Below are 15,142 nucleotides of genomic sequence, written 5' to 3'. Positions count from 1 at the left end.
CGTTCTGCAGGATCCTTGAGTGTTCTCCAGGATCTTTGAGCTCCTTGAGTGTTCTCCAGGATCTTTGAGCCCCTTGAGCGTTCTCCAAGATCCTTGAGCTCCTTGAGCGTTCTCCAGGATCCTTGAGTGTTCTCCAGGATCTTTGAGAGCGTTCTGCAGGATCGCTGAGAGCGTTCTGCAGGATTCTTGAGCGTTCTCCCGGATCCTTGAGCTCCTTGAGCGTTCTCCAGGATCCTTGAGTGTTCTCCAGGATCGTTGAGAGCGTTCTGCAGGATCATTGAGAGCGTTCTGCAGGATCATTGAGAGCGTTCTGCAGGATCCTTGAGAGCGTTCTGCAGGATCCTTGAGAGCGTTCTGCAGGATCCTTGAGCGTTCTCCAGGATCCTTGAGCGCCTTGATCATTCTCCAGGATCCTTGAGAGTTCTCCATGATCTTTGAGCGTTCTCCAGGATCCTTGAGCGTTCTCCAGGATCCTTGAGGAGGATGTTGTCAGCTAAATGAGGAGCAAGTTAATTCCACAGAAGAATATGCCATTACCTATAATAACCATTTACTACAGAGAAGATATATTCGTATCGTCTCGTTTAACAGACCTGTGTTGGCATCTGCATTGTTTTGAGGAACGTGACGCGTGGAACCGTCCGTCTGTTCAAACACTTTTATTTCCTGGAGTTTAACGAGCCGTCTGATCCGTTCTCCTTCCGTTGATCGACCGGAGCTCCGGTCCATCCCATCCAAGTAGATTACAGGTGTGCGTTCTCCTGGCGCTCTCAGACAGGTGATGATTAGTTCCTCCTGTACCGACACGTCTCCATCGTTTCATATCACACAAATATACAGTTTGTTCCTCCATCCTGACACCAAATGCTTAATATTCTCAGATCATCACAAACAAAAATAAAGTTGTTTTCTAAACCTCAGAAAATATATATTTTCAACCATATCTTATTTTCTTAAACCTCGTCGCAGCTCCTCCTGTTTGTTGTGTTGGTTCAGACTCTGTTCTGTAACGGTTTAACAGGATGCTGGTAGATCAGGATTTCAGAATAAAGGTTACTTTTGAACATTTTGTGGATCAACATTAAGTTAAATGTGATCTTTAAGGCAAACTCACCTGATCTTCCTTTATATGTTGTCCTTTTCTTGTTTAACATTTCTTGTTAAGTTTTTTTTTAAATTTATTTCTCTTTGCTTTGTTTGATTGTTAAATATTTTTTTTGTCTCAATAAACATCCTCTTGTTCTTTATATTTCATGTTTGAACCGTTGGATAAAAAAAACGTCTCCTACGTTCAAACTGATCTTCACTCGTTGGTAACCGACAACGCTGCGACGCACGGCGATGACCTGAGAGATGTGATGGAGTCCTCACTTCCTGTCTCAGCGATGCAGGAACAGGAAGTCATCAACATGTTGTCAAGTAAACCACAAATCTGCTTGTTTCTGTGGAGACAGGATGGGCTGCGCTTTAATCCGCTGACAGACGTCCTGAAGTTTAATCTGAGAGGAAGCTGAACCTTCATCCCAGACAGATCATTATGGTCTGTAATATACACGGACATTCAGCTGGGCAAACACAGTAGAGACAGTAGAGTCTCCGCTTCTACCGTTTTAAATCAGAAGCACATTACAACGTCTGCTGAATCCGTACCAATGATTATCTAGAGATAGCAACGTGAATCCACCGAGACAAGAGTTTGTAGAGCAGTGGTTCTCAAACTGTGGGGTATTACAGGTGGGGCACGGGGGGAGATGCAGATTCTTCAAAAAAAAATAAGAATATCCTACAACCCCGTTTTTTTTATATTTGTAGAGGAAAGCAGCTCACTGCAGCCACTAATACTGATACAACCTGATGCTCACACATCTCACTCATTTTGTTTTGCACAGGTTGAACGATATTATCTTGAAAAGTTATTCAGTGCAAAACAGGTTATTTCAGCCACAATAGGCACATTTTTTGCCAAATATTAGTTATTTTTTGCACAGACAGAACTTTGTTAATAGTTTTTGTCTGATGCAGCTATCTGGTTTACTTGAAAGGGATTTACATTTTCTTTATTCTACTATTTGAAAAACCACGGATGGAGGAGTCACAAAAAGTTGGATCATTTTGTTACAATTCTGTTGGGGCGGTGGGGCGTGAGTTTGAGAACCACTGGTGTAGATAAAGCATCTCATTTAGCGGCTGGCTAGTTAGCTAGCTAACCATAACTCGCTAATTCCACTGTGTTTTCATGCTACAATTACACTGGTGATAGAAAATGAGGGGGGTAGCAGGCTGGTGGTCATTGGCAGCGCCGGGTCACTGTCTCCTGATTGCTCGTTCCCGACACTTGTGTTCAATCACCTGCCCCTGGCCTGTCTCTCGGTAACCCCACACATATGTCCCCTGCTTTCCCTGCCAGGTTGTCTTTGTATTGTCATAATGTCACATTCAGAGCTTCAGATCCCATCACTACCAAGTCTCTGTAGATAGCCGTCATAGTTTCGTCATACAGAAGTGGGCGTATTAAACCACTTGTTTCAGAGACGCTCACACACCTCAAACATGTTGACTCTGTAAAAAACAGTAAAACCAGTGAGGAGAACTGGAGATGACTCAGGGTCAGTGTGTCTCTGCTGCCCCCTGCTGGTCTCGTTTAACATCTTCATCTTAAATCGGACCAGATGGAGATTAAATGTCATAATGATCAACTAATACAAACCAGTAGTTTCCCCAACACCTGGAAACAAGCTTTGATGTGTAAAAACACGACACGCTACTTTATGACTGAATGGACACATTAACGGCTTACGAATGTCAAGTGGAGTCCGATCCAGTAAGGAGGCCTTCCGGGGGTGACTTTGTGCATGGCACAAACCACCTGATCAAGCTCCGCCTTGCTGTGGATTGACACCAGGTGGGCCGTGAAGTTGTTGTGTGATATGTGCTGGGTACAAGCTTTCTGAAATCAACAGAAATGTGAATGATTATTCTTCAGTGACACTTCAACATGACTATCTGCATGGACGGATTACTGGACGGGCCTACAGGGCCGAGGCTTACGGACCCCTGGCCTTCACCAACTGAAAGACACACAGAGACGTATAAACCAGGAAGATGCTAATACATGACCAGGAAGAAACATAAGCACTACAAAGAGACTCAAAAAGAAAATCTAGACACTCACATTGACTATGAAAAGGGGCAAAACAACCACAAAATGGCAGGAAAAAAACACAAAGGAAATACGAAGAGACAAAATGACTCCAAAGAAACACAAAGTGACCACAAAGAGACACAAACCCACTACAAGGAGACACAAAACAAGAACAAAAATACAAAGCAACTACAATGATGATGAAAAATAGACACAAATCGACACAAATGTAAAACAAAGACACAACATTTCTTGTTCCGATGTGAGGTACCAGGACAGAGTATGTTGTTTGTGTGCAGATTGTAAAGCCCTCTGAGGCAAATTTGTGATTTTGGGCTACACAAAATAAACTAGACTAGAAACAGACTCAATCTACAAGAATGGGCTATCCACCAGAAATGGACCAAAGAGACTCAAGACCACAACAAAAGGTCTCTGAAGTCTGTCTTGTTCCTTTGTAAAAGAGGTGGTGGCCTTTTGAATGTCTGTACCATTTGTCTCATAATCTCATGTCTGTCTGTCGAGAATTAGGTCACATTTACTGTCTAGTGTGACGTGTGTGTTGGTTCTCATCACCTCTGCATCCTCAAAGTTTAAATACGTTGTGTGGAACGCTTTCAGACAGCGGCCTTCTCCCAAGCGGAACCAGCCTTCATCATAGATCCCTTCACATTTTGGAAGATTCTTACAGAATTCATCAAGAGTTGTCGTCGGTGCTAAAACAACAACAAACAAACAAAAAGAATAATTGTGTTTTTTTTGTCCTGCTGTTTATTTTACAGAGAGGATTCACATCTGCAGCAGTGGACAACATGCAGCTTCATTCCAGCCACCAGCACTACGCTGTCGTGAAAGACTGACGACGACCTGGACACTGTTTACCAGGTAACGTAGGTACACAGCTCACTGTTTACCAGGTAACGTAGGAACACAGCTCACTGTTTACCAGGTAACGTAGGTACACAACTCACTGTTTACCAGGTAACGTAGGTACACAGCTCACTGTTTACCAGGTAATGTAGGTACACAGCTCACTGTTTACCAGGTAATGTAGGTACACAGCTCACTGTTTACCAGGTAACGTAGGTACACAGCTCACTGTTTACCAGGTAATGTAGGTACACAGCTCACTGTTTACCAGGTAATGTAGGTACACAGCTCACTGTTTACCAGGTAATGTAGGTACACAGCTTAGCTGCACATGTATACCTGTTGAACTGTTCAAACTGTTTTCTATTTCTGAACATGTATATTGTGTAAATATATATTTTTTATTTATAATACATATTCTTTTATTTTTTTTAAAGGTGTGAAAGACCACATTTCTACTAAAAAAACGAAAATAAAAAATTGGGTTTTAAACATTAATTTACATGTAACTACCATTGTATTCATATATTTCACTGGTTTTGTGAGCCTAAAACCTTCGGTAAACCAATTTCCATCACCAAAACCTATATACCACTTGAGTAAAGTTATGTTTTCACAAGGGATATGAAGAATTTCCCAAAATCAGCATTCCATTTTTCAGCTTTAGAGTCATATTTTCTCTTTACTAGGGCTGCAACTAACGATTATTTTAATAATCGATTAATCGGTTGATTATTTTTTCGATTAATCGATGAATCGGATAAAAAAAGAAAAAACAATAATTTCCAACCCTTTGTTCAAAAACAGAAGTGCAGTGCAAATTCACAGTGCAAAACATGTTCAGAAAGCACTAACAGGTTGCTCCTTGAACATCCCTGAACTGTTAATTAAACAAATTAGATTAAAATGGACTAACACTAAAAACATACACATGTATGCTTTACATCTGCCTTTTTACTGTAATTGATCTCCTTGTCTCCGCATGTTTCATCACGTTACGTTTTTTTACAAGCAAGACTGAACTGTAACGGAACATAACGGAACTTTAACGACAATACACAACCAAACACGTTAGCTAACGTGATAGCAAGCTGACTAGCTTCCATTAAAAACAAGTTTGAGGAACATGAAGACGCTGATTGGCCAAGACTCGACTTGTCAAAGATCTTCTATTTTTGAGAACATCACGACCTCAGCTTTTCTCGTGTCTCACTCCAATCTCAGAAACGCTGGCGGCCAGTTGCTCTGCTCCGCTCTTTTTTTTCTTCTACGCGACTTATTGCCCGACGTAATAGTCGCGTGATCCTGAGAAGACTGACAGTCTCTGTGAAGGAGCTCTGAAGGTTGTTCTCCATGAACAACTGGTACATGGGCACTGCACCACTGCAAGCCCTGAACCCACTGTTCTCATGACGAGGTGCTGGGTGAAGGACAACCGCTCCTTGGCTTCATCAGGATGGGATCACATACCTGTAAAAGATAAATCAACTTACATTTGCAATAACGCTATTTCTGATTGAACACATGCTTATATCCAAGTCAAGCATTTAAAAAATACAATGCATGTAAAATCTTACAAATAACTTTAGATGATGGGAAATGATGACTACATTATGAAAATATATCAGACGGTCAGTTACCAGCGTGTCCTCCCTTTCAGGAGACAGTCCACTATGTTATTGAATAGTTACTAACTTGCCATCTTCAAAAACAACTAGGCCTCTTCTAGAAATTGACTTGGTGCACACCTGAATAAGCATGTTATTAACTACCCGCATTGTTATAGAAATCTGATATTTTTCCTTTTACAATATTTAAACAAATATCATTGTGATGACATTGATGACTAGGCCCATGTAGGCTTTTACAGACTGTTGGACGTGAGCAACTCATCTTTCTAACAACAAAAGCTTTATCAGCTAGTAGTAAATATTGTAGCGACCCTGGGTCAGGAAAGCTACGAGACTTTAGCTTGCTTATTGTGTGTTTATTCGGTAATAACAGAACAGGCTACTGTGGACCGTAGCCCACGTCAAAACCTCGTAACATGCTTCACTGTGCTCTCGGTCATAGCCTCCTCTCCACGGGCTCCACAACAACATCCCACTTCACTCGCTCTGCCAATCACAGGCCGCTCATAGGGAGCTACGATGAGTGACAAGCTACAAGCTAACACAGCTCATAGGGAGCTACGATGAGTGACAAGCTACAAGCTAACACAGCTCATAGGGAGCTACGATGAGTGACAAGCTACAAGCTAACACAGCTCATAGGGAGCTACGATGAGTGACAAGCTACAAGCTAACACAGCTCATAGGGAGCTACGATGAGTGACAAGCTACAAGCTAACACAGCTCATAGGGAGCTACGATGAGTGACAAGCTACAAGCTAACACAGCTCATAGGGAGCTACGATGAGTGACAAGCTACAAGCTAACACAGCTCATAGGGAGCTACGATGAGTGACAAGCTACAAGCTAACACAGCTCATAGGGAGCTACGATGAGTGACAAGCTACAAGCTAACACAGCTCATAGGGAGCTACGATGAGTGACAAGCTACAAGCTAACACAGCTCATAGGGAGCTACGATGAGTGACAAGCTACAAGCTAACACAGCTCATAGGGAGCTACGATGAGTGACAGCTACAAGCTAACACAGCTCATAGGGAGCTACGATGAGTGACAAGCTACAAGCTAACACAGCTCATAGGGAGCTACGATGAGTGACAGCTACAAGCTAACACAGCTCATAGGGAGCTACGATGAGTGACAAGCTACAAGCTAACATAGCTCATAGGGAGCTACGATGAGTGACAGCTACAAGCTAACACAGCTCATAGGGAGCTACGATGAGTGACAAGCTACAAGCTAACACAGCTCATAGGGAGCTACGGTGAGTGACAAGCTACAAGCTAACACAGCTCATAGGTAGCTACGATGAGTGACAAGCTACAAGCTACACAGCTCATGTGACAGTCACTGACCTCCTGAACCCAGTAATTACAATAACCAGTCTTCTTATCTAGAACAACTTCTTCCTGTAAACACAATAACACTTTAAACACAACAGGTTAACATTACATGTCACTCAGTCCGATACAATACAGTTATTTACCTGTTTTTTAATGCTGTCTGTGAACCTCTGGACAAGTCCGTCAATGAAGACAGGGTCAATGTTCCTCTTCTTCAGCTGGTTGAATAGCATTGTCTACATTTAGCATGATCTTGCCCAGTCTGTAACTAAACAACCATTTTCTATTTGTGTAGCAGTGATAGCGGGCGAACGGTAGCCCGCTAGCTAACGTAGCCCCTCACCGCTGCTTGGTTCCAGAGCCTCTGCACTCCACCGGTGGCTCCCCTCCTTACAGCAGCCCGTCATAACCGCTGTAGCGATGGTGTCCGCGGTCACGTTATGGATAGTGATGTACTTGGAAAAAAACACTCTCTTAGGTTACCGTTAGCGCAGTGGTGGGCCGTCAGGGCCAGCAAGGCCTTCTCTGCTGGCCTAACATAACCAGAAATCATGATCATAATTATGATAAAGGTTAATTTAATTTTTTATTTACTTTCTCTAAATATAAGTATTCATATTCTCTTCATGTCATATTTTGCTCCTTCCAGTGCTGTTGTTTTTAGGTTAGAGTTTTTATCCAATCAGAATTCATCTATCTTATATTGCCAGGCTGTATGAAATCTGCCCGGGCCTTCAGAATCAACATTGCGGGCGTCTGTGCACTGTAAGAGAACGGGCAAATACAGTTGATTGATAGTTGCGATAGCCAATCAGATCACGAGTTGTGTCAGTAAGTCCTTCTAGCTGGCCTCACGTTGAACATGACATTTACGCGTCCTGTGATTGGATACTTACTAGTTTGAGCCACGGCAGTGCTATGCAGATCAGCAGAGCCACACCCGGGATTGTTTACGGTTAAAAACCTTTTTTAACCCACAATGGCCGAAGGAGAGCTACGCGTTGATTTAGAACTTTTCAAGGGAAGCTAGATCTCGTGAGAGGAGGACGGCCGACCCCTGAGCTAGCTAACCTGTCCCAGCCGGGGAAGGGGTTTGTCCGCCATTTCCAGGCAAGCAATTACGAGCGGTACCCCTGGCTTACGGCTTCTGATGGACGCTGCAAATTGTTCTGCTGGGAATGCCTTTTGTTTGCAAAGGACACATTTAGTGTGTGGAGCTACACTGGATTTGCAAACTTAAATTGTTTAACCAAGGCAGCAACGAGACACCAAAGCACGGCTGGACACTTGCAAGCTACGGTGCTTTTAAAAACTTTCGGGACACCAGAGAGGACTCACAGCTCAACGAACAGGTGCGCAGGGGAAGAGAGCTGCACAACGAAATGGTGAAGAAAAACAGGGAGATATTGAAAAGACTGATTGATTGTGTCGTGTTCTTGGGTAAACAAGAGCTTTCATTTAGGGGACACGATGAAAGCAGTCAGTCCTCAAACAGAGGTAACTACATGGAACTTCTTTCTTTTATGGCTGAGCATGACAGACTTGCATTACCACCTGTCCACCAACAGAGTGTTTACTGGAACATCTGGCAAAATACAAAATGACCTAATTTATGCTATTGCTGAAGTGATGGGAGAAGAGATAAAAAATGCACCGTTCGTTGCTGTAATGGTGGATGAGACAACAGATGTTGGTAATGCTGCACAGCTCGCACTTGTCCTGCGCTATGTAACGACATCAGGTGTCAAGGAGCGTTTTATCAAATATGAGGATGTAACTAGTGGCAAGCGAGCTGATGACATTGCTGCTATTATTTTATGTTTCCTCAAAGAATATGGGTGTTGTCTGGACAAAGTTGTGGCACAGTGTTACGATGGTGCAGCGGTAATGGCATCTGGACTAAATGGGGTGCAAGCGAAAGTTAAGGACAGGGCACCTATGGCCTTATTCATTCACTGCTATGCACATCGTCTTAATTTAGTACTGACTCAAGGAGCCTCAAAGCTTAAAGAATGCAAGGTTTTCTTTGCCAACCTGAATGGCCTCGCTGCGTTCTTCTCAAGATCTCCAAAGCGCACTCAGCTACTGGATGATATGTGCAAGCGGCGTCTTCCTCATGTTGCACCGACGCGGTGGCAATATACATCAAGATTGGTGAATGTAGTCCACGAGAAGAGGATTGCGCTAAAGAAATTGTTTGATCACATACTGGAACATCATGATGAGTGTGATGAGGGCACTGTGCTTTGTGCAGATGGATTTGATAAGCGCCTGGATGATTTTGAGTTTTGTTTTTTGCTCAACACATTTAATGGGCTTTTTGAGCATGCTGATGTGCTCTTTGGAATACTACAGTCCAAAACGCTGGATGTACAATTCTGCATGGCAAGGGTGAAGGAGTTTTGTGACACAGTTGAGTGCGCAAGGGGCAGATTCAGTCAGATTTCTGAAGAAACGGTGAGCATCTCAGGTGGGCCAAGCGCGCGCAGAGGCCAGGGCGCAGCGCAAGGCGACCTCCACGCACACTACCATAACTCTACAGCAACATTCTGGATAACATTCTTTGCCAGATACGGAATCGATTTCAAGACCACGAAAAATTATTGTTTCTCTCCCTTCTCGACCCCCAGCACTTCCAGACATACCGGAGAAAGTTTCCACAAACAGCCTTTTCCAGCTTAACACAAAGTCACGGCGCACTGTTCGACCTGCCCCGACTAAAAACAGAACTCACTGTAATGTATGCCATGACTGATTTTGAGGGAAAAAGTCCAGTGGATCTCCTTGATTTTCTTAGGATCAAAGAACTGAGTGAGAGTATGGGACAGCTTTATGCACTGGCTTGTTTGGCTGTGACAATACCTGTGTCCACAGCTTCTGTTGAGCGGTCATTCTCAGCCTTAAAGCGAATTAAAACATACGCAAGAAACACAACTGGACAGACGCGGCTTTCAGCATTGGCCTTCATGTCAATAGAAAAGGATTTATTGTTGAAACTGAAACACACAGACAAACTGTACAACCAAGTCATTGACGTCTTTTTGAGGAAAGAAAGGAGAATGGATTTTGTGTTTAAATAAGTGTTTTGAGGGACAGAGCCGTTTTGGTGAGTGCAAACATTTTTATTTTTTTTTCACGCTTAATGTGTTTTTTTCACGTTTAATATGTTTTTATAATTTATTTCGTTCATATCAAATCCATAATAACGAACTAAAATGACAAATATACTGAAAATGGAACAAAAAAAATCTTGCCCTTCTGCAATGTATGTGAATCATCTGGCGCATTGGCGCAGCTGTGTGGTTGTACTGCCGTCTCGTTTGTGTTTTTCTGATATTAAACTGCGATTTTGCAATTTATTGCACAATCTTGTTAAAGCTTGTATGTTCTTTGTGGACTCATTTGATAAAACTTTTTGGAAAGATAATTTTAAAGACCCTTTTATTTTTAAGTTTTGACAGTAGCATACCAGATATGTTTTAATTGCTGATGCGGGTTTGTTGATTTTAAAATGCGCCACAATTGAGGTGATGCAATGTCCTGTAGTGCTTAAGTGTGTTTCTAACTACTCTCTCCAGTCCTGGTGTTATAAATGATGGCATAATGAAAGGTATTTATTGACTAAGTAGGACATCACTGAAGGCCTAAGTGTGAAATGCACCGCCCGCCACTGCGTTAGCGCCGATGTAGCGTAGCACAAGCACCAGGTGGCAGTGGGTGGAAATGTCCGTCGTCTTGTCACGTGAATGGTGATAAAATCGGCGTTCTTTACTTCCTCCAGAATGTAATCCCTTATAATCGACAGCAGCATGCAGTCCAAGTCTTGGAGGAGAGATTTGACCTAGTTAGGGTTGAGTCTTCTTGCAAGAGTAGCGCTCGTGCTTGGATTGTCATGACGTTAAAATGGCGCTGCGCGAGACGCACAGACGAACACAAGAGACGAGAACATGTGAACACACGAGATGAGAAGAGAGACTAGCCGTGAACGCACACCGTGGGCCGACGGAGAATGGCCCCTCCGGAAGTCTTTTTTAGGGCGCTGATTGAATCAAATCTATGTCATTTGTAGTCATTTATATCTTTAATTAGTGATTGGCTAAACTGCGTATTAGACCTGTCTTTCTTGGACATAATCAATCTGGCCCCACGATGTGCACTAGCAGCAGAGATGTGCACTAGCAGCAGAGACGTGCACTAGCAGCAGAGATGTGCACTAGCAGCAGAGACGTGCACTAGCAGCAGAGATGTGCACTAGCAGCAGAGACGTGCACTAGCAGCAGAGAGGAAAAGCATTTATTTTGTGCAGATATCCTATTTTACAAATATTACTGGGTATATTCCATAGCTCAAAAACTATTTGTATAATTTATCAATATTAAAATATTTTTTATAATTAATAAAATTATAAATGTTTTTTTTTGGTGGCTCAAGGTGGCCCTCTATTGGCCGGCCGCCACTGGTCTTGAGAGTCCGCCAACATCTAAACCAACATTCAACATTCAACAGATGATAAAATATTAAATACATTTAAAATATATCACTCTGTCAGTCACAACCTGGCTCAAGGTTGGACCGCATGGGGAGACCCCTCATGTGGTCTGGGTTTGTTAAATAAATAAAGCTAAAAGCCCAAAAGGTGAAAGTCAGGAGACAGAAAGATCCCAGAGTCAGTCCAGGTGAGCGGACCAGCTGACTCCTCCCTCCAACCCCATGCAGGTAGAGGACAAAGAGTCGTGTTCAGAGGAGCTGATACTGTTTCAAACCGCTGAACGCCCATTATTAGTATTCATTTCTTCATCTAAGGATGGTTCAAGTTCATCATGTAGATCTCTGTTTGCTGTGAAAGCCCTTCAGGGTGAGGAGTAGTCCTGCAGAAAACTAGTTTAATGATAAACGCAACAGAAAGATCAACTGTCTATTCTAATGAGTAAAGTACAACACGGTGCTGCTGCTGATGGAACTGGTCCTGCCAGCTGCCATGGCCCTGCTGATGCCCCCCTCCCTCCTCTCTCCCTCCTTCTGCTTCATGGATCTTGGCTATCTGGATCGTGGTCCATGTGTATACTACTCATTATATGAATAATTTCTGTCATATTCATGTAATGTGCTGTAACTCCGTTACGTTATTCATTCTGGTCACATGACATCTATTCTTCTGTCCATTCGGGGAGAGGGATCCTCCTCTGTTGCTCTATGAAGGTTCTTCCTGTTTTCCCTGTGAAAGGGTTTTTACTATCTTTATTTGGGGAGTTTTTCCTGATCTGATGCGAGGTCTCCGGACAGGATGTTATGTTACAGATTGTAAAGCCCTCTGAGCCAAAATTGTATTTGTGATGTTGGACTATGTGAAATAAACTGAATTGAATTGTTTAATAAGAAGGTTGTATTCTCCTTATTTTTACCATCCAACTGCCAACAATGATGAGCAACTGGTGCACTCAGCAGTCCATATGATGTCAAGCTGACCATCACTGTACAGACAATGACAGACATTTCCACCACCTTTTGACCACAGATTCAATTATTTGATATATTAGATTATGCTTGTTTAATATTAATAATTGAGTTTTTTTCAATTTTGGCCCTTTTCATAGAAGCTTTTTTAATTTCAGTCGTAAAAGGTTCTGTGCTCCCCATTTGGCAGGAAGACAGATTCTTCCGGACCATGACGAGACCTCCACCACGGCCGGCCCCAACAAAAGAACTGTTCTCAGGGCAAAGTTAATTTAGATGGAGGCATTCCATTTCCTGTTGCCAGGTTTCAGTCAGAAATACAAAATCAAAATTATGACTTGTGAAATGTGAGCCTTGTTGGCTACAGGATGTGCATTAATCAGACACATCTTAATTGGGGAAGACACTGTCATCAGCAGCACAGGAGGCTGAGGGGGCACGAGCTTGAGCCAGTGATTCTGACCTGAATGTCCATTGTCAGGCAGTGGAAGTTAAGTTGAGGTGGAGTCGAGAGAGAGTAGTAGTAGGAGACCCACCAGGCCACCAGGGGGAGCCAGTGTTGATTGTAGGGGAGGGAGAGATTGTATTGACATGCCACCAGGTGAGGAAATGCAGGGTGGGCTAGTCAATGCGACGGTGAGGTCAGGAGGGAGTAGACATTAGTAGGGTAGGATTGGAGGACACCGGTGTGAGTAGGGAGACATGGACGGTTGGGTTTACATTCAATGGAGGACGGACAGTTTGAGCCGGACCGAAGAGGGATTGATGATTTTATCCACCTCGAAGGGGCCAATGAAGCGGGGTGCCAGTTTGCAGGACTCTACCTGAAGAGGTAAGTCCCGTGAAGAGAGCCACCTACTCAGCCCACGGCAAGTGTGTGGACCAAGAGAATGGGTGGCGAGCAGTGACGCAACGTAATGCTGTTTCCAAATCCTGGTTCCGCTCCGTCTGGGCGTTAGTCTGGCCCCCATTGTAGGCACAAACAGACAGGTTGGGGGTCCGTTCCTTGGGTCCGGATGAGAGTGCTGGGTCTCCCGGACGAGAGACTCAACTCCCCATTTGACCGCGGCCGCCACTGGGAGGGAGAGAGGATGGGTTCAGGCCCGAGGGTGAGATTGAATGATGTGAAAGGGCATCGGGTTTGGTGTTGCGTGAACCTTTGACGGTAGGTGAGAATGAAATTGAACCTTCCCAGGATCAAAGCCCACCGAGCCTGGTGGGAGTTTAACCTCTTGGCGGAGCGAAGGTAGAGAGGTTCTTGTGCTCTGCTCCCTCCAACCAGTGCCTCCACTCCACCAGAGCCAATCGCTCCCGGTTACCCACATTGTAGGTGAAAGGCGCTGGGAAAAGAGGGCGCAGGGGTGTAGCTTTTGATCCTGAGAAAAGAAAGGCCTGACCCCCGAATCCGATGCATCCACCTCCACCACGAACTGTAGGGAGAGGTCTGGATGAATGAACACCGGGGCAGAAGTGAACAGCTTTTTCAAGCAGGCAAAAGCAGAGTCTGGTAGAGAAATACTTCAACATGAATATGAAGACAAAAACAGATTTAAGATTTAAAAAATACAAGTGAAACACTTTAGGTAATTTGGGTAACCACGGATTTATTGATCGAGAGAAGGAGGAGATTTAGTTTTTCATTATCATCATCAACAACAACTAGATTAGCAATAGGTTTAGTGCAATATGTTGTTTTTATGGCTTTATCTTCAAGCATGTGACAGTGCAGCCTGCAGGAAAACAGCAGGGACAAAAATAATAAAAATACCCCAAACACTCCGATTAAAAAAAAAAAGTAAGAATGAAAAAGAAAACTTGTCTCTAAATGAATACTCATGCATAGATATTTAGACTTAAATGATTACAAACAGGATGATTTATTGGTTCAACAGGTAAACAAACAAAACAAAAATCACTAAAAATAATTAAATAATGATCACATGACTCCCAGAATGCCTCACAGCAGGTGACTTTGTATACCTTCAGAAAAAGTGGAAATCAAACCCACACCCCTGCTGACCCAGTGCATTGGTCTAGTCCACCTTCAAAATAAGAGCATCCTGTGAAAATCATACCCACAGCCCACAGGAAGTCCAAACAAAGAATCTATCTATAAATGTGTATTTCCTTTACATCTCACAATATGCAGTTCAAGATATATAACTATGTTCAGCAGTGGACAGGAAGTGGATGTGCTGACAGGAAGTGACATCACTGTTTGTTGTTGACTTTGAGGAAGCGCTGGGACTTCTGTCTCGCCATGCGGCGCTGCTGCTGCGCCACCTGAGCGTCCGATATGGCCGTCTGCAGCTTCTGTGGGTCCAGGTGAAAACATGAAGGTGAAACACACCGTTTGATGAAGCTAACAATAGTAACAGAAACATACACATATATTGTTATTATTACCTGAGCAGTGTTTGAGTCTCTGAGCTGAATGTTCCTTACAGACTCCTGACCGTCTCTCTTTGGCAACTTCAACTTCTGCTGCTCCTGAAACACACAGACAGACAGACAGGTGATCAGTGAGACAGACAGTGAGACAGTCAGACAGAGAGACAGGCAGGCAGACAGACAGATGTAATGGGAAAATAGTGTTGTAATAATACAGTCTAAATTCAACCTTAAATGACCCTCAGAGGTGAGGGACCAAATGGCCGAGGCAGGAGATGGAAAAGTACTGAGGTCAGAGCACTTAGTGATCT

At 43.4% G+C, this 15,142-nt stretch overlaps 1 protein-coding gene across 1 annotated transcript in view; it reads right to left on the bottom strand.

Moving 5' to 3' along the window:
- Positions 1-14,024: 14,024 nt before the first annotated feature.
- The window catches only part of vps13c (vacuolar protein sorting 13 homolog C), a gene marked incomplete at its 5' end in the record, with an annotated part of 67,154 nt that continues 66,036 nt past the window's right edge, over positions 14,025-15,142 (bottom strand). Inside the window, 2 exons of the mRNA XM_079230424.1 lie at positions 14,025-14,753; positions 14,847-14,930. Of these exons, the coding sequence (XP_079086550.1) occupies positions 14,652-14,753; positions 14,847-14,930 (186 nt within the window). The 3' untranslated portion in view covers positions 14,025-14,651. The remainder of the gene's footprint in view (positions 14,754-14,846; positions 14,931-15,142) is intronic.

This window comes from Taurulus bubalis, assembly GCF_910589615.1.
Source record: "Taurulus bubalis genome assembly, chromosome: 15".
In the NCBI taxonomy this organism is placed as follows: domain Eukaryota; kingdom Metazoa; phylum Chordata; class Actinopteri; order Perciformes; family Cottidae; genus Taurulus; species Taurulus bubalis.
Note: the sequence above shows the minus strand (reverse complement) of the source record. Positions and strands in the feature narration are given on the sequence as shown.